We start from the raw sequence: 19,795 nt of genomic DNA, 5'->3' as shown, positions 1-19,795 counted from the left end.
TTGTGTGGCATGCATGAGGCTCTGGGTCCCATCCAGCACTGGGAAAAAAAAAAAAAAAAAAAGCCAAGCAAGTAGCTCCTTTCCAGCACTCTCCAGGGTGAAAATGGAGGATAATAAATCTTTATTATGTCAGCTTAGGTTCCCCACCATCCTCCCCCTCCTCACAGCCTGCACTGTGGGGCCGGGTGGGTAAGACTGCGGAGCCTCTCCTCCACCGCTCCCGCCCCCACTCAGGTCAGCAATGCCTGGCGCAGCATCTGCTTCTTCTGAGGTGTGAGGCGGGTGGGGAACTGGATGTCAAAGAAGATGAAGAGGTCCCCCTTCTTGGTGGGGTCCTCGGGCAAAGGCATCCCCTCATCTGGCACCTTCTTGAAGTACTTGGGACTGAAGGAAGGATGAAGGAAGGAGCTGAGAGGGCACCCGGCACCCCAGTTTCCACCAGGGGGCGACTCTCAACAGCAAGACGGTGGGAGAGGAGATCTTGTCCCAAAGGGCACGCTCCCTGAAAGCCGCTCACAGTAGGTCTCTGCTGGAGGGCCCCAGGAGTCTTGTTTTAGGTATGGGCTACAGCGCAGGGAAGTGGGGGTGCCAGGCTGCGGAGCAAACCTTCCCAGGCAGAGGGCCTTTCTCAGAACAGAACTTAGGGGATGCAACTCAGAACTCCGAGTTACCACAGTTTTGTAGTGCATTTTAAAGCTAGTGAGAATTTGTTGGGGGGCTGAAAACAACAGGGATTGCCCAACACTTGGGGCCTCTAGTCTCTCCTGTGGCTCAATTAGAAAAGCCATTCCTTTGGTCAGGGGGTGCAGCCCACGGCTTGACCAGAGTATGGGCTGTTTTTGGTCTTCTCTCACCCTCTCAGCAAGGGACCCTCGTGCTGGGTACAGCCTGCACAACTGTACTGAGCAGGCTTTTCTGACTCTACACTCTAAGGCCCAGGCCGGCCCTTCTCTTGCCTACCAGGGCCCAAGGCAGATGGACTCACTGGACTATGTCATTGATGGGGATGTTGAGTAGACGATCATCTAGGGTCTTCACCTCCACAGTGCAGCCGGTGAGGGCCTGGGGAGGTCAAGGCCAAAAGATGGGAGTGGGGAGGGTCACCATGGCCATCCTACTTAGAAGGCACTTGATGAGCCTATCTGGTGCCAGACCTTGAGCTGAACACTAGGGAGACAAAAGGCTGTTCAAGAACTATTAGGTCATGCCCCCGCTCACCACCTGCCCTCCAGGAGTTCAATCAGTAGGTCAGACTGATGGTGATCTAATATAGGGATATGATAGAGATGGAAGTAATGGGGTCGGTGGGCACCAGGAGGGGCCCCTTGCCATTCTGGAGTGGAGGAAGGCGGCATGTGGCAGCAGTTGACACCTTCTTAGATGAGGGGGGCAGGCAGCATTGTGGGCAGAGGGTCCAGGAAAAGTGAGAGAGTGGAGGTGCAGGACGTGGAAAGAGCCCAGAGAGGTGGGTGGGGGGACAGGCCTGCCGCACAGATCGGACGCTGCACAGAACCGCTCGGTGGGGACTAACAAGGAGAGGAAGTAGAGAGCGGGTGGGGGCGGGCTGGAACCCCAGGACGCAGCGACTGGGGAGGGGCCGAGCCAGGCTGGTGCAGTGGGACTTGGTCTGGCCCGGCCCCGCTCCTGCACTGTGGCCACTCACCTTCCCCAGGGGGATGGGATACACAAAGAGGAGGTTGTCCTTCTCCCTGCGGAAGCGAGAGTGGAGCTTCTCCTTCACAATGAAGATGATGTCTGCAGGGATGATGTTGGGGCCCTGGGCAGGGGAGGTCAAGGGATGACAAGGACTAATTGCCTGTGTGACTTGGCCAAGTTCCAGCCTCTACTTGTCTCCATGTCCTCCATTGTACAATGGGGAGATCAGACCAGGATTTTGGGGAGGACACAGAGACCCTGCTCTGGGAAGCTTACCCAGATGAGTCCTCCCTGAACCACAGCTCTGTTGATCACGCCCAACATGGATGCACTCAGCAGGAGGGAAGAGGGAGGGACTTCCTCAGAAGGCAGTGGGAACATTGAGCTGGGTCAGGCAATGTCTGCACATCTTTGTTCTGCTAATAATAACTCAGGAGTGACACCGCTACCCAAGCTTCACCAAGTCATCAAAACTGCTGAGGTCCCTTCTGGGCATGGGGACTAAGGAATCAGACCAGCCCTTTCACCCTGGGAGCTCCCAGTCGAATGGGGAAATAAACACACAGTGAGTGAATCCTCAGCAAGTTCAAGGCCAGGATAAAGGGAGGCCAGAGGCAAGGGCTCCTAGGAGGTACTGACCCATGTGGGGTGGCCAGGGAAGGCTGCCCAGAAGGGGAACATTCCAGGTGGGTCCTTAAGGCTATTTTTTCTTTTGTTTTTTGAAGTGAGATCTCACTAAGTTGCCCAGGCTGACCTCAAGCTCCTGGGCTTAAGTGATCCTCCTGCCTCAGCCTCCCAAGTAACAGGGATTACAGGCATGTGCCACTGTGCCCAACTTGAAGGGTGCTTTTTGGAAATAGATGTTTTATAGGTGAGAAAGGGGCAAGCAGTGCAGGCAGAGGAGCTATTCTTTCTTGGTTCTGAATACTCCATTGCTCTGCCTCTTCTTAACACTTTAGGACTCAACTTGCCCAGGACATTAATTTCATATTTTGATGTACATAAATCTTTGATTTAAAATTATTAGTAGTAAGGGTTCTGAGTAGCTCCTGTACTTGGGCTCTATACAGAAAATCATTGAAGAAAATCAGTAGGAGCACTGAAGGTAAGAGTGGGTTCAGCTCTTGCCCTGGATAAGTTCCTTCTCTCTCTGGGCCTTAGTTTCCCACTCTGTAAAATGGGGACAGTCCCTAAGATGCCCACTGACAGAGGCATTGTGAGGCTGTATCTCTGGGACAGGACAGTAGGGATCACCTCACCAACTCTGCAGAGTGGTCTCCCTACCAGACCAGGGTACACAGGGACAGGAAAAACCATCGTCTCTTTCTCCTTCAGTCCCCCCACCACTTGAGCCTGGTGACTGGTGCTAATCAGCGTCTCTCCCTCTCACCTGGTCCCCTTCCTTCTCAAAGGTGATACGTGTGCCCTGCCTCCAACCAGACTTCACGTCGATTGTCAGGATCTTGTCCTTGATGGTAGAGGAGTACCCATCCTCGTTGAGCACCTGCAGGGAGACGGTGGGAGTGGGCAACTCAGGTTCCTGTGAGCCCTTCTGTACGCATGGAAGATGCTCTGCAGAACTGGTACTCAGGCTCAATTCCCTAGCACAGGGAAGATCTGCCCTCAGTCATTCATATCCATTGAATGGTCGCCAATGGTGCTAAGAACTTGACTCTAGGGTGGCAGGGCATGTCCTAGGGCTAGAGCTGCCACTAGAGAAGCTGTGAGTTGCTCAGACCTACAATTCCAGCCCTGGCCACTAAAAGATGCACAGTGAAAATGTCCTCTCTCCAAATCCCAGACGTCCTGAACCTTAGCCTCTGGCAGTTCTCTTAGTCCCAATGGGAGAAAGAACATGGAAGGCAACAGATTCGGCCCTCACCCAATGCATTTTCCGTTAGGTTGTCCATCCATCCCTAATCATATGCCCACAGGGGTGCCACCTATGGAAGGCATGTCCTCTGCTGGACAAAGGTGAGGGGGACCTGGTAGAGGACTGGCACATAAGACAGCATCAAACCAAGAACTCACAAGGGTCTTCCTCAATAAGTGACCTTGGGGACTGTCACGGCCAACCCTCTGTGCCCACACTGCTCCCTCTTACTAATGAGGCATGCCCCTGATGAAATCCTGGGGCATGGTCAGGTAATGCCAGAGAGCAGGATTCACAGGAGACTCCTCCCACTCAGAGTCCTCTCCCTTCCCACAGCGAAGGGGCTGAACTGAGAGGAAGGGGTCCTACCCCAATTAGGGGGCTGCAGGGGGACTTCTGCTGTAGGAAACAGGCTAATCCCCTCAGTTGTCCCAAATTTCAGATTCTAGAATTCTAAGATCCTACGTCTCTCGATCTAAGACTCCATTCCCAAGTTCCCTAGTTAGGATAAGGAAGAAGGTGACAGGGCGGGTGGAGGAACAGATAGTGACTCCCAGAAGGAGCAAGCCGAGTACTCACTCTTCGGGAGATCTTAATTTTTTTGGTGCAGCCAAAGAATAAGTCCTCCAGGGACAAGTAGAGGTCCCGTTCAATTGGGGGATCCTGCTTCTTGACCCCTCGGCCTCGGAGCCCCCCAAAATTCAAATCCACCTCACTTCCTTCTGCATCAAAAAATTCTACAGAAGATAGGGAGACGAATAAGAAAAATTATGTCCAAAGATCTGATTCTCCCCATCTCTCTCTCTCTCTCTCTCTCTCTCTCTCTCTCTCACACACACACACACACACACACACACACACACACATTCCCCACCCCTATATTAGTGACCCAGGTATAACGCCAGCACCCCATTCCCACCTCTCAGACTCAGACTGGTCAGATCGAGATTCAATCCTCAATTGCAGACCAGTGAATATCATCCCTGCCAGATCCCACTAGTGGCCTCACTTCCACTCTGGACACTGCCCTCCACCCCATCAACCTCTCCACAACTTGGGAAGTTACCAAGCAGGCTGTCTCAGCGAGGTGATGTGCGCCCTCTAGTGGCAGATCCTGGTAGTGCCCACAGAGCACTACGCATCTGTTTTTCCCAGAGGGTCCGAGCTGAGTCCTCCCTACCCCTCCCTAGGCTCCAATTCCCCTCACTGTCCAGCCCAAGACCACTAGAGATCCCAGACTCAAGTTTCTATGAAGTTATCAGCTGATATTAAGAAGGAAAAGGCAAGTTCCTGGCAAGTCTGAGAGGTCACCAGCATACCCCAAAGTCCTCTTTCTTCAGCTCCAGTGTCCAGTTCTACATCCATAACCTCCCCTGTTGCTCCTCACCTGCACCCTTCCATCTGAGTGCACAAAGGAAGCCCCATCCTGGACCAGACCCTGAGGTACTGTTCAAACCTTCAATTTCTGTCTGTGGGATGGGGATAATAATGCCAGTGACCTGCCTTCCACCATTAAGATGGTAAAGAGCTAAAACTTGCTGAGAGCTTACCCTGCAGCAGGCACTGTGTTCAGCATTTTGCATTTTCATTTGGCTTTATTTATTTGTTTACTATTTATTATTTTTGCATTGCTGGGGATCAAACCCACAGCCTCGCACACGCTAGGCAAGTGCTCCACCACCTAGTTATGCCTCTAGTCCTTCATTTTTATTTCATTGGACCAGAGAGGCCATACAAAATTCTCACACTCCCAGACCTAGAAGAAGTTGACCTGGACAATTTGACCACAGGAAAAAAAATCTTACCACTATTCTATATAGTTGATGTGGAAGCCCTTCATAAACTGGAAAATTAGGGGTCACTGTTATGCACACTGTCTCTCATGGTTAATGCCATGGAATGAAATTTGCAGGTTAAAATGATGCAGCGACCTTAGGCAGAGGGATGAAGTGGCTTCACACTATGTCCCTGTAAGATGTGATAGTTCATCAAGAGGCCTGTGAACTAGGGGCAGGGTTACAGCTCAGTGGTAGAGCACTTGCCTAGCACGTATGAGGCATTGGGTTTGACCTCAGCACCACATGTAAATAAACAAATATTTCTTAAAAAGAAAAAAAAAAGAGGCCTGTGAACTACCTGGTCTGCTCTTGCACTACTGAATTTGTTCACCCAACACCTATGGTGTGGCACGTAGTAGACACCCCAAAAGCAAGGCTACAGCAAACCCAGCCCCTTGACCCTGCAGGGAGAAGGGACAAAAGAACCCTGGAGTGGAGCTCTGTGGTAGTATAGTGCCTTGTCACAGTGCCTAAGGAACCCCCAAACCTAGAGGCCAACTTTCCTTGACAAGTAAGCAATGGCCTGCAAACTCTCTTAGCTCCTTTTTTTTTGTACCAGGAATTGAACCCAGGGGTGCTTTACCACTAAGCCACATTCACATCCCCAGTCCTTTTGTTTTTTATTTTGATGCAGGATCTCCCTAAGTTGCTTAGGGCTTCACTAAATTGCTGAGGCTGACTGAACTTGGGATCCTCCTGCCTCAGCCACCAGAGCCACTGGGATTACAGGTGTGCACCACTGCACCCGGTTCCTGGCTCCTTTGAACTGACTTTTTTCTATGCATCTGCCTCTAGGAGAAACAGGTCCAATATATGCCTTTTCTAACCACAGAGCCCAGTTTCATAAACATCATCCCATTTGCTAGTGAGCCCCGAGACATGTTTATTATGGCCATTTAGTGGTGAGGAAGCTGAGGATTCAGGGAGGGGAGTAAATTTGCCCGGGATCACACAGCTCATGCACAGTGGTGCATGGATTTGAAATGGGTCCTCGGCCTCCAACTCCCTTGCTTTTTCCAGTCTCACATGGAGTTTATAAACTCAGCCTCCTCTGGTCAACTTGTGAGGGCATAGCACAGTGGATGTGGTCTCTGAGGTGAGAACTTCAAGCCCACTTATTAACATGGAGAAGATAGAAGAGAACTTTCAGAATGCAGAAAGGTTGTAGAACAGCCTGGGAGAAGGGCCAGTGGGTGGGGGAGGAAACAGGTGTGAGAATCTAGACCAGTTGCATAACTAGAAGCAGGAAGACAGATCTTGAAAACCAACTGCTTTTGCAAGATGATTCTAAGGGGGCTGGGAGTGTAGCTCAGTGGTAGAACACAGGCTTAGCGTGTGTTTGTCTGGGACTGGGATCACCCCCCACCATGTACCCATCTGCCCATCTACCACCAACCCATGCACACACACATCTGCCCTCTCATCCACACGCCCATCTGTTCATCTGTCTTTCCTCTGTCCATCTACCCTTCCTCCCAGCCTTTCACCCACCCACCCATCCACTCATTCTTGTCAGATACTAGGCTGTTGAACCTCAGAGATCAATCAGACTTGGAGGAGTTCCCAGTCCAAGGGAGACAAGCATGTCAAGGAAACTAACTGTAATTCAACAGAAAAAGAGACAAAGGGCATCTTCCCACATAGCATTAGCAAAAGACTGGAAAGAAACTAAATATCCATCAATAAGAGTAATTATGCTGGGCACCATGGTGCACACCTGTAATCCCAGCAGTTCAGCAGGCAGAGGCAGGAGGATCGCATGTTCAGAGCCAGCCTCAGCAACTTAGCAAGGCACTAAGCAACTCAGTGAGACCCTGTCTCTAAATAAAATAACAAATAGGGCTGTGAATGTAGCTCAGTGGTCAAGTGTCCCTGAGTTCAATCCTCAATACTGCCTCAAAAAAAAGAGTGCACCATGGCACCTAGCTTCCCAGACCTTTTTTTGGCTAGGGCTCTGGCTCTGAATTCCATTCAAGAGGTAAACACCAAGCCATTTGGAGGGCAGAAAGAGGGAAGGCAGGCGTCTCTCTGGGGCTTTGCTGGAGCTGGTGAGCACTGTCAAGAAGATACTGGAGTTTTCTGCAGCAACAATTCTGTGTTCCCCACACTAGTGACAGGCCTGAGGGGGCAAGTAGAGCAGCAATGGAAGCAAATTTGTTAAGTCGTGCCTATAGCTATGATGGTGTTATGGAGCACAACAAGGTATTTCCTGATCCCCTCAGCATTCCCTCTGTGGCAGGGACAGTTACTCTCCTTGTGAGCCAGTTCAGGGGTACTGTTCTCAGAGGAATTCCTAGTAGGCTCAGCCTAGCACCCTCACACCCAGACCTTCCACTGATTTTTTAACCACCTAATTCCCTATACTGGACTCCTACTTACTTTGCTGGGATAGAAGGGATATGTTTCTGCAACTGATTTCTTTTTTTCTTTTTCTTTTCTCTTTTTTGGCACAAGGGATAGAACAGGAGGGCTAAACCACTGAGCCACATCCTCGACCCTTTTTTATACTTTATTTAGAAACAGGGTCTCCCTGAGTTGCTTAGTGCTTTGCTAAGTTGCTGGGGCTGGCTTTGAACTTGCGATCCTACTGCCTCAGACTCTGGAGCTACTGAGATTACAGGCATGTGCCCTGTGCCTAGCCTGCAACTGATTTCTGACTTATACACATCTGTACAATGAATTCTTATGTGGTCGTTAAAAGGAATAAAATAAACAGACATGGTGGTCCACATCTATAATCCCAGCTACTCAGGAGGTTATTGTTGGTTCTATTTAGTTTGATCAATTGTACACAAATGGAGTGCAACTTTTCATTTCTCTGGTTACTCCAGAGATTAAGGCAAGAGGATTGCAAGTTTGAGGCCAACCTGGGCAACTCAACAAGACCCTGTCTCAAAATAAAAATTTTAAAAAGGGTTGGGGATATAGCACTAGCCTAGTATGTATGCCACCTAGTATGTAGTACCTCCCGGTACTACAAAGGGGGAAAAAAAATGAATAAAGTAGATCTATAGATAACACAATGTATTATAGTATAATCTCCAAAATATGTTAAGTTTAAAAAGTCAGTGTGTATAATGTATTTCCAATTCCTTAAGAAAAGAAAGGGCTAACATAAAAATGTGCTTATTAAGGCATAGAAAATTTTCAGAAGGATATGTAGACTGCTTCTGGAAAGGAAATGGAGGCCTGGAATTTATTTCTTTTTCAATAAGTTATCTTTTACCTTTTTTAAAAAAAAAAAAACAACATACACTATATATATTTCTTAGGGTGAAAAAACAAAACAAAACTACTTAAGAGAAAAATGTCCTTTCCCGGTGAGGCAAGGAGCCGAGGAAGATCTCTTACCACTGAAGGGGTTGTCTCCCCCGAAGAACTCATGGAACACCTTTCCAGGGTTGCCGTGGAAGACGTAGCCAGTTGTCCATGGGGCCTGGGATCCAAACTCCAGAGGAATCCCGCCCTTCAGGCCTTCTTCTCCGAACTTGTCATAGATGGCTCTCTTCACAGCTGTGAACAGGAGGATCTTGAGGAGGGGTGCAGCCTTGGGGGGGATAGGGGGAAGGAAGACCTGGGGAAGAAGATGGGACAAAGCAACCAAGGTGCTTGCAGCTGGGCTGGGGAGATAGCTCAGTTGGTAGAGTGCTTGCCTCGCAAGCACAAGGCCCTGGGTTCGATCCCCAGCACCACCAAAAAAAAAAAAAAAAAAAAAAAAAAAAAAAAAAAAAAAGGTGCTTGCAGCTTATGCCAAAGTCTCTGGAATGAGATCCTAGAAGTTAGAGGCGACTCATTCTTGAGTGGCCTCAGGATCCCTATAGCCCAGAAGAGAGATAAGAATAGATTTGCTGGGGGTGGGGTGGGGTGGGGTCAGGCTACAGACCTGGAGTTTGGCTTAACTCAGTCCTCACAGCTGCTGTCCTAATGGGAGTAATTAGAATCCTAGTATCTTGAAATTTTAGAATCTAAGAATTCTAAAGCCTCCAAATCCTGGAGCTTTGAAATCCTAGAGTTTGAGGCTATAAAAGTCCTGAAAACCCAGCACTGGAGAAACCCTAGTGGTCTCCTAGACATCCTGCACAGCATCCATAATCAGTCTCCAGGACATAGCCCTCAGGAAGTCGCCATGGCACTGCCCAGGGCTGGGGCCATGATTCACACTTGCCCCATGCTTCTTGGCTCCCCTAGGACACAGAATTGTAAAGACTCCTGGCCTCTCTCTGCCCCTTCCTGCTCCTGTGTCCTTGAGGTGGACACCTCCTCAGCTGGCTGGGAAGGATGAATGGCATCCTGCTCCTCTGTGGCCTTCTTCCCCTTGGTAGCCAGCATTTCCTTCCATTCCTCTCCTTGGGGAAGGCTCCATCTTTTGGGCCTGGGGTGTGGGGAATGTGCCCCTGCTCCTGCCCTGCCTGGTGCCCCTGCACACTCATCTCTCTCCTTAGCTTGTGTCCACTGAAAAAGGCAATTTTTGATGTTCTCTCAGCTTGTTTAGATAGTGGGCAGGGAGGACAGATATTCATTCTCTCTGAACCCCCTCAGAAAACTCAACCGTCTAGAGTCTAGAGACTTAGGAACGATCTTAAAGAAGAGGACAACAGAAATCTCCTGGAGCAGTCCCACAGTCACTCACGGTCACTCAGCACGTCATAGGCTTCTGCTATTTGCCTGAAGGTCTGTGGTGCTGTGGGGTCACTTGATTTCAACGGGTGGGTCTTAAGGGCAAGTTTCCGGTACCTAGAGGAGAGAAAGTAAATGTGAGTCCTGTAATGTACAAAGCTGCTCCCCGCCACCACCTTTCTGGTGCAGCCATTTTCCCCGCCTCCCAACTACTGTCAGTCTGTGAACATCCTGGCTAGCTATTGGCTCATCAGTCAGCTTGCAAGTATCCTTCTCCATTATTGGTTCCCTGTTAGCTCACCGGGATTCAACTGCTTCACAGTAGCTACCTCGCCATCTTTTCTCACCCTTCTCTCTTTCCTCCTCACTTTCTCTATCCTCCTGGCTTTCACACTCTTTCTTGCGTGCGCCCTTTCTCATTCCCTTTCTTTTCCTCTCATTTTCTCTCTTACCCTGCAGGGAGACATTCTGTTTGCTTAATAAACTCCCTTATGTGATTTCCCGTGTCCAGCGTGGTTTCTATGGGATCCCTTACAAGTCCTAATTCCTGAGGGGCAGACATGGTTCCAAGCAGACACTGCTGTCAACCGCCTAGCTATGAATCAGGGATGATCTCACAGGCTGTGGCAGCCACTGAGATGCACTGCTCAGATCTCCTTGAAGAGAACTTGGTGTAGGGATGCTGGCTGACTGGCAGCCCAGGAGCTGCCGGTGGGCATCTGTTCCCCAAGCTCTCCCAGCCAATGCCTAAGCATAGTGGCCCATTTCTGGGAGCATGGGACCCCTTCAAAAGACAAGCCTGCCTGAGATCCTCGGGCCGTGCCGCCGCTCTCTCTACACAAGCCCTTCTTCCCCATCTCCTGGCACAGGTGTCAGGCTGCTCTGCAGCGTGAAGCTTCCCTCTGCACACATCTCCTTCCTTGGGATTTCCTGACCTATTCTGTGCACATTTAACCCCATCTTGGTGTCTGCTTCTCAGAGGACTGAAACTGACCCACAGATTTCTTTGGAGAAAAGATAAAATCAGATATGGGAAGGGCCTGTACAGAGAGGCACTGTGCACCTGTCAGGTCCTCAAGGTCTTCCCGCTCTGCCCTCATTGCTCTTGCCTGCTTCTGTGTCTGCCAATCCCACCTGTCAGTCACAGGATACCAGCAGCATCTGAGGACATGCACTGTCAGTATCCCAGGAGGGAAGGGATAGCGGGACTGGAAGATTTGTAGAGTTAAGAAAGGGGCTGTTAACCAAGGCACAGGCAGAGGGAAGAAGATGAGGGACAGTACCCAGAGATTAGGAACCTGACCATCACGAAACCTGTAGGAGTGACAGGAGGGAGCAGCTACAGAAATTTGGAAGGAGTGTGTGGACAGGCCCAGTGGCAGGAGCCAAGACCCTCACTGAGGGGACTAGGCAGCTTGAGAGACCCCCTAGGAAGGGAGTATGGGAATGAAGACTGCAACCTGCTCTCCTCCAACCACTCTCCTGACTCACTCCCCTTGAGCAGGATGCACCAGGAAGCCAAGCGCAAGGAAACCTGTACCCTCAGCCTCCCAGAGCACCAAGCAGGCCAGGCAGGATGCAGAGGGGAACTTTAGAGGCAAAAGGAAGTAATCAGTCCAGGTCCAGACTCTCAAGTCCCAGTTGGAGCACACACGGCCCCCCGCTGGGTCCAGTGCAGCCTCACCTTCTCATGGGTGTGCCCAGGGTTCCACGGTTTCTTTTCTGGGGACAGCTCAGCTCTCACAGGGCTGGTGACCCCCCTGATCCCCGCCTTCTCTATGCAGCCACCTCTCCAGGTCCCACAGCACCTCATACTCAGCCAGCCCAAGCAAGAGCACATCTCAGTGCCTCCCAGGGACAGCAGCCAAAAACCTGAGCATCACCTTTAACTCCAACTTCTTCTTTGCTCCCTCCTCCCCCATCCTGTCAATCACCAAGTCATACCAGTTTTTCCTTCTAAATGTTCCCTTCCTGCCTCTTCATCCCTACAACTATGTAGAATGTCCCTCTCTATCCAGTAGTCCCCCTCTCCAATGCAATCCATCTTGTGAGCTGCCAACAAGTAAGATCTCTCCCTCCCTCCCTCCCTCTGTCTGTCTGTCTCTTTCTCATACTCCTAAAATACTGTGACCACATCACTCCCTGCTGAAACCCTTCACAGGTAGTCTTATTTTCAGCATATGATCCAAAGGTCTCCCTTAAAGATTTAAGCCCTTGCTTCTCTCTCTGCAGTAACATCACTCTGGTTCACCTGCTTTCCTGAGTGGGCAAGTGAACTGCCAAGTTCAATCCCTCCCTTCCCTGCAACCCCCTGAAGAGGTCTTGTCCTTCTTCAAGTCTTGACTTCTGTCTTCATGACTACAATAGCCTCCTAAGAACTCTCTCTCCTTCCCTTTGGGGACAGTCATCATAGTTGTGGTGACGTAATCAATATCTGTATTCATCAACAAAATTAGGCTGCCTGAGGGAAGGGGACATGTCTGTCCGATGACTGTTAGATCTCCACGCTGCTACCACTGCTCCTAACCTAGATGATCAGTGCTCAGCAAATACTCATTAAATTTTTGTCCAAAGAAAACAAGAAAAAAAGATTTAAAAGATCAAACAAAAAAATTTTTTTTCAAGCTGGGTATGGTGATGCATGCCTGTAATCCCAGCTATTCAGGAGCCTGAGGCAGGAGGATCACAAATTTGAGACTAGCCTTGGCAACTGAGTGAGACCCTGTCTCAAAATAAAAAGGGCTGGGGATGTAGCTTAGAGGTAGAGTGCTCCTAGGTTCGATTGCCAGTACTGCAGTGTGTGTGTGTGTGTGTGTGTGTGTGTGTGTGTGTGTCAGAAAATGTGCTTACTCCTAACCTATCCTTTTTCTTTTCTTTTTTTTTTTTAAAGTAGTGTGGATTGAACCCAGGAGCATTCTACCACTGAGATACATCCTCAGCCTCTTTTTTTTTTTTTTTTTTTTTGAGACAGGATCTCACTACATTTTTTGTGTTCTTTTTAGATACACATGACAGTAGAGTGTATTTTGACATATTATACACACATAGAGTATAACTTACTCTATTAGGAGCCCATTCTTGTGGTTGAACATGATGTGGAGTTACACTGGTGGTGCATTCATTTATGAACATAGGAAGGTTCTGTCTGATTCATTCTACTGTCTTTCCTATTCCATTCCCTCTCCCTTCCTTTTATTCCCCTTTGTCTAATCCAGTGAACTTCTGTTCTTTCCAATTCTGAGGCTGGCCTTGTAATCCTCCTGCCTCAGCCTCCCAAATTGCTGGGATTGCAGGTATACAACACCACACCCAGCCAGCCTCAATTTTCTTAAGAATGGACCAAAAAGTCACTGTGACCTGAGGGAAGTATTCAGAGATGAAGTTTAATCAAAGACAAAAAATCCATATGAAGCAAGCAGGAGGCCTGTGGTTCAATCCCCAGTACCGGTAAAGAAAGAAATAAACAAACAAACAAATGTTGACCAGAATGAAATCTGTAACATATCCACATCATCTGGCCAGTTCATTCCCCTGTTCACAATCCCTTGGTTCTCCATAATATTCAGGATAAAGTTCAAATAGATCCTTTGTCCCAATTTTGTTGCTAGGAAAGCTAAAGCACCCTGGAGAGCCGACATGGCCCAGGGCATAAAGGGAGATGGTCTGGGAACCCCCTGAGAAACAAGGTGTCCAAATTTCCAGACCCTTCCCTGGACCAGCCCCAAACCAGGATAAAGAGAGACAAGAGAAGGATCAAGGCTCATCTTGTCTGCTAAGTTATGCAGGAAAGCTGGGTTTGGAAGGGGCGGCCTACACAGCCCTCAGACCCAGGTCACTTCAACTTACGCCTTCTTGATCTGGGCATCCTCTGCATTACGAGTGATCTGGAGCACAGAGTAATAATCCTGGCCCATGGTTGGCAGTCAGTGAGTCCTAGTAGTCCTTAAACTCCTACACTCCAGCAGGGCTGTTAGTCTGCATTCCTTGGTTGCTCCTGACAACTGCCCAAGGGCATTCTGGGAGTTGTAGTCCTTCCTTACTATCCAACCACCTTGTTGGCTTGACTCTCAAAGAAGAGGAATGTGAAAGGACTGGGAGAACTGGGGCTGCTTCTGTGTCCCAGGTCATTCAGCTCAGAAACTGGAGCACTACAGAGCTACAGTTTGTTCTACTGTATTTTTATTTTTAAGGAGAGCAGCAATTACTTTTTTGTTTGTTTGGTTTTGGGCACTGAACCCAGGGCCTTGCACACACAAGGCAGAAGAACCTCTATCACTCTAAAAGTTTTTAGAACAAATGCATTTAGCTGATTTTTAAAATATACACTTTTTGCTTTAGCATAGTTTTATATTTTCAGAAAAGTTGAAAAGATAGTAGAGAGAGTTCCTATATATCTCACATTATTTTCTCTATTAACATCTTACATTAGTGTGGTACATTTGTCACAAATAATGAACAATATTGATATAGTGCTATGAACTAAAGTTCATATTTTATTGAGGTTTCCTAGTTCTTAACCTAGTATCTTTCAAGATTCTGTTCATGACACCACATTACATTTAGTTGTTGTATTAGTCCATTTGCTGTTGCTATAACAAAGTACTTGAGGCTATTTAGCTCACAATCTTGGAAGTTGAAAGAACCAAACAGCATGGTGCTGGCTCATGCAAGGAACCCATGATTGTCATTTCATGATAGATGGCAGGCATCATTGTGGGAACACATGTGTGAGAGAGACGACACAATGAGACAAGAAGTCAGAGAAGTGCTAACCATTTTATAACAACTCACTCACACAGGAACTAACCAGGGTCCCACAAGAATCCCTTCCAAAAGCAGTACCCCAGTGATTCAATCACCTCCCCCTAGACTCCACATCTCTTAATGGCACCAAACTTACAACACATGAACCTTTGCAGGATAAACCACAACTAAACCATATCAGTTGTCATGTCTCCTTAGGCTCCTCTTGGTGTGACAATTTCTTAGATTCTTCATGTTTTTGATGACCTAAACAGGTTAAGGAGTGCTGTTGAGATATATGATCCTCAAATGGGATTTACTTGATGATTTTTTTCATAATTAGACTTGACTTACAGGGAGATGCAGAGGTGAAGTGCCATTTTTATCCCAGCACTTCAAAGGCACCTACCATCAACAAAACATCACAGATGATGTGAACGTGCATCACCTGGCTGAGGCAGTGTTTGTCAGTTTTCTCCACTGTAGAGTGACTCTCTCCCCATTTCACTTTGCCCTCTTTGGAAGGAAGTCACCATGCAGCCCACCCTCCCAGGATGTTGTTACGCTCCACCTCATTGAGGGTAGCAGAGCCCTGTTTTCCACTCACATCCCCCATCCTGTCTGTTCTGCCTCCTGGGCATCTCTCAGGCCCCTGCTCTGCTCTTACTTCTTACCGCCATGGCCACGCCCTGGCTTCATCTTTTAGCAAGACCCCTACAGCTCCCTCACCATTGACCTGCCTTGTCTCTCCTGCCAAGACCCTACTCTGCGTGGCCCAGAGTGAAACTGCTTGCCCTGGCACACAGGCCCTGCGCTAGTCAGAATGGACCACAGCACTTATGCTGCCTGAATTCTCTCTCACATTCACTATGCTGCTACCTCTGCTCACAGCACCCCACCTTCCACCATGAACCTGGCCTCCAACTAGCAAACTCCTCTTTTTCCTTTTTATGAAATAATTTTGTATGCACAAAAAAGCAGTATTAGAGCATTCCTTATTGAAGGGATATTGACCCTGTGTCTCCCTCCCTGTTTATTATTCTCTTACTCTTTTAAAAAATAGTTTTACTATATATGCATATATCCGTGGTATGTTGGTAAGTGCTTAACAACTGGCTCCCTAGAAGGGTCAAAAGAGTCTGATTTGTGGCATTTGCCATATTTTTTCCAAACTGGTACAAACCAGCTCTATTATATCACTATTATATCATATATTTATTTTCTTTTTTGGTACCAGGGATTAAATCCAGGGTGCTTAACCAATGAGCCAAATCCCTACCCCTTTTTATTTTTTATTTTGAGACAGGGTCTCACTAAGTTGCTTAGGGCCTCACTAAGTTGCTGAGGCTGGTCTCAAACTTGCAATCTGCCTCTCAGCCTTCTGAGATACTGAAATTACAGGTGTGTGCCACCACGCCTGGCTCACTGCATTTATTTCTAACAACATATTTACCTTTTAATATTTTGAATTTTATATAAGTGGTATAATTTATTCAAAGAAAAAGTATCTCTGTGTGTATGACCTATTTGTACAGAGGGTACGTTACTCTGTTAATGAACATTTGGGTATGGCATCAACTTTGTAAGGTAATACCACTTTTCTGATGTGGTTTTTCTTTTTGTTCATTTGCTTGTTGGTAGGGAATAAACCCAAGTGGTAAGGATCAAACCCAGGGCTCAAACCCAGGTGTACTAGGCAAGTGCTCTACCACTGAGCTACACCTCCAGTCATTTTTATTTTGAGACACAGGCTGGCTAAATTGCTGAGGCTGAACTCGCATTTGCAATGCTCCTGCCATAGTCTCCCAAAGAGCTGGGATTACAGGCATGTGTCACCATGCCCAGTTCTGATGTGGTTATTCTAATTTACACCGACGATTGCAGTGTATGAGAATTCCTTGTGTTCCACCTCCTCACCAACTCTTGATGTCAAGTTTTTAAATGCTTGTCATTAAAGTAGGAGTAAAATAGTATCTCAGTTGACTCATTAATTTAACCATCACAAATGAAATATTATTTGGTAAAAAAAGTGCTGATATGTATTACAATATGGATGAACTCTACCAAGAGAAAGCCAGACCCGAGAGTTCACATATAACATGATTGCATTTAAATGAAATATCTAGAATAGGCAAATCCACACTAAGTTGGTTAGTGGTTGCCAGGGCTGGAGGAAAGGGATTGGCTGCTGAAGCATATGAGATGCCCTTCCTCTTCCGATCCCAGGTGCTTCAGGAGCTGTGGATTATGTTGCAGATATACCAAGTCCAAGAACCCACACACAACCAGTTCTGAAAATGGCACAGAAATGGCATGGAAGACCCAATCACAAAGATAGAACCCAAGTTCCCGAGGAACATGTATTTAGCCAAAAAGTACAAGATGAGCCTAAAGCAAAGGCAGGCAAGCAAGACCAAGGTCATGAGTGCAGGTGCCAAAGCTATTGGGCCCTCATATAGCCCAGTGAGGATAAGCCCAAGATCCCAAAGGTGAGCTCAATCAACTTGCCTACCCAAGCTTGAGAAGTGTCCTTGTGTCCACATTGCCAAAGTTTCAGGATCTACCAGGCAAAGGTCAAAGCAAAGGCTCAGACCAAGATTCAGTCCCAGGCTGCAGCTGCATCTCCAGTTCAGACTTCCAAAGGGAGCCAGGCCCCCAGGAAGGGTCCATAGTAAAGGTATATATAGTGTGCCCCTGGGCTGTTGTCCACCTGGGCTGGTGTCCTCCTGTGCTGTTTGTACAAATAAGCATCATCAACCACCAGTGAAATTCCACATCATGTACAACCACAAGAATGGGATTCTAATAAGTTTTATATTCCATGTACATATGTCAAAATATACTCTACTGTCACGTATACCTAAAAAGAATAAAAAATAAGCATCATTAGTTATGGAACAAATGGACAGCATACAGCTCCCAATATGATGCTCTTAGGACACAGAATCACCTCTGTGGTGTTCTTACCAAAATGCATAACCTAAATTTAATCATGAGGAAACTAAGACAAACCCAAATTAGGGCTTCTTTCTCAAATTGGCCTATACTCCAAAAACAAGAGAGGCATGAAGGAAAAGGAAAAACTAAGACACTGCTTCCAATAGGAAGCAAATACATGCAACACTCAATGCTGGATTAGATCCTGGACCACAGAGGAAAGGGTGATTATAAAGGGCACCAGGCAAAACTTGAATGAGACCCTGACAGAACAGGGTCAATATTGATTTCCCTGTTCTACAGTTACACTGTGGTAATGAACAAGTGTCCTTTGTTTTAGTAAATGTAACCTAAAGAGTTTTAGGAGAACAGGACATGACATTTACATATTCCCAAATGAATCAGAAAACATGCATACAGCACTCATAGAAAGAAGGATAAAACAAATATAACCAACTAAAAAGCTTAACAACTGGGAGATCTGAACAGGGGCATACTAAAATTCTTTGTGCTATTCTTGCAACTTTTTTGCAAGGTTGATATTATTTCAAAATAAAAAATAAAATCAAAGAATATAAAATATATGTACAAAGAGCTTGCTGAAAAAAGAAATCTTTACCTATTGCCAGAATTGTCTGGCACAGAGGATATGTTCAGTAGCAGAGGCCACTGAGGTTTACAGGCCTGAGAGAAAGAGGTACTTCTCACCAGAAGTCACAAGAGGGCATCTGAAAGCCAAGAAACAAGATCCACCATAGGACTTCACTGCACCTGCGCTGTCATGATCGATGGGAGCTACACTACACTGTTCTTTACACAGAATGCACTCCTCAATCCTAAAGGGAAAAAACACTTGGCTGAAAACCGGAGCTCCTTCCATTCACAGCACACAAGGCTCTGGAGCACGTGGGACCTGGCCTCTGCTCCTTCTGTTTGGGTCTGGATTTTAGAGCAGCTGTCAAGGGTCACTATATCTCTCACAACCAGGACATCAATTCTGGAGACCTATGAAAAGGAGCTTGTGAATGTGACAGCAATGTAGAGGAGTAAGCCCTAGAGTGGGAACTCAGGGGTCTGTCACTTGCTGTGTGAACTCACCCATATCTGCCCTCATCCTGTTTGTTCGTTTGTTCTTGGCTAAAGATTGAACCCAGGGGTGCTTTACTACGGAGCTACATCCCCAGATCTTTTTTATTTTTTATTTTGAAATACAATCTCACTAAGTTGCTGATGGTGTCATAAGTTGCTGAGGCTGGCCTCAAACTTGCAATCCTCTAGCCTTAGCCTCCTGAGTCATTGGGATTTCAGGTGTGTGCCACCATGCTCAGGCCATCCTGTTTTCTTGAACTTCTGAAAGTTCCCCCTTGGCCTCCTACGTTCACCAAATTCTGGAATAGGTCCTCTCTGGTTTACCTGGTCCTTTCAAAAATCACTCCTTAAAATGAACTTGCTGACTGGTCCTGGAGTCTCTGCACACCTCCCATCTCCTCCCAGTTCCCTTCTTAGCCGAGCCCAGACTCACCACGGTGGACACCTTTGTGGGCACCTGGAAACTAGTGAACAGCAAGAATTTTGATGACTACCTACATGAAGTCACTTGCTACCAGGCAAATGGCCAGCATGACCAAGCCTACCACAATCATTGAAAAGAATGGGGACACATCATCATAAAAACACAGAGCACCTTTAAGAACACAGAGATCAACTTTCAGCTGGGGGTGGAGTTGGATGAGATTACAGCAGATGTCAGGGAGGTCAAGTCCACTGTGATGCTGGATGGAGGAAAACTTGTCCATGTGCAGAAGTGGAACGGGCAAGAGACTGCACTTGTGCGGGAGCTAAGTGATGGGAATCTCATGCTGACACTCCTCGGCGGCAGGGCAGTGTTCGCTCACACTTCCAAGAAAGAGGCATGAACGGCCAGCACGGTCAGACTGCTCTTCTGCCAACTGGCTACCCCTGCCTGGACTCAGCACCACATTGCCTCATTTTTTTCCTCTGGCACTTTGTATAAATCTACTTTGTTCAGGGAATTCTTCTGGGGTCAAGTGGCACCTGACCTGAATCCAGTTCCACTTCCCATTGTGTATGTGAGCTTAACTGAATCCAGAATGCTCTGAGGTCAATTAAG

General features: G+C 47.5%; 1 protein-coding gene and 1 pseudogene across 2 annotated transcripts; one reads left to right on the top strand and one right to left on the bottom strand.

Annotated features, from left to right (window-relative positions):
- Positions 1-87: 87 nt before the first annotated feature.
- Positions 88-13,964, bottom strand: Dnajb13 (DnaJ heat shock protein family (Hsp40) member B13). 2 transcript variants are annotated; one of them, XM_047519649.1, is made up of 8 exons: positions 13,831-13,964; positions 9,998-10,101; positions 8,719-8,880; positions 4,109-4,266; positions 3,047-3,160; positions 1,664-1,777; positions 986-1,062; positions 88-384 (listed from the first exon to the last, which is right to left on the bottom strand). In XM_047519649.1, the coding sequence occupies exons 1-8, from the start codon at positions 13,896-13,898 to the stop codon at positions 231-233; spliced, it is 951 nt and encodes a 316-aa protein (XP_047375605.1). In that variant the 5' UTR covers positions 13,899-13,964; the 3' UTR covers positions 88-230. The 2 variants fall into 2 exon arrangements, 1 of the variants encoding a protein (XP_047375605.1); XR_007104114.1 differs by having other exon boundaries at positions 315-384; positions 986-1,167.
- A 3,121-nt stretch (positions 13,965-17,085) lies between these two features.
- Positions 17,086-19,580, top strand: LOC124959592 (fatty acid-binding protein, heart-like; annotated as a pseudogene).
- Positions 19,581-19,795: the final 215 nt, after the last annotated feature.

Source organism: Sciurus carolinensis, chromosome 11 (assembly GCF_902686445.1).
Source record: "Sciurus carolinensis chromosome 11, mSciCar1.2, whole genome shotgun sequence".
NCBI classification, from domain to species: Eukaryota; Metazoa; Chordata; class Mammalia; order Rodentia; family Sciuridae; genus Sciurus; species Sciurus carolinensis.
The sequence above is the reverse complement of the archived record's forward strand: the minus strand, read 5'-3'. Positions and strand labels throughout refer to the sequence as shown.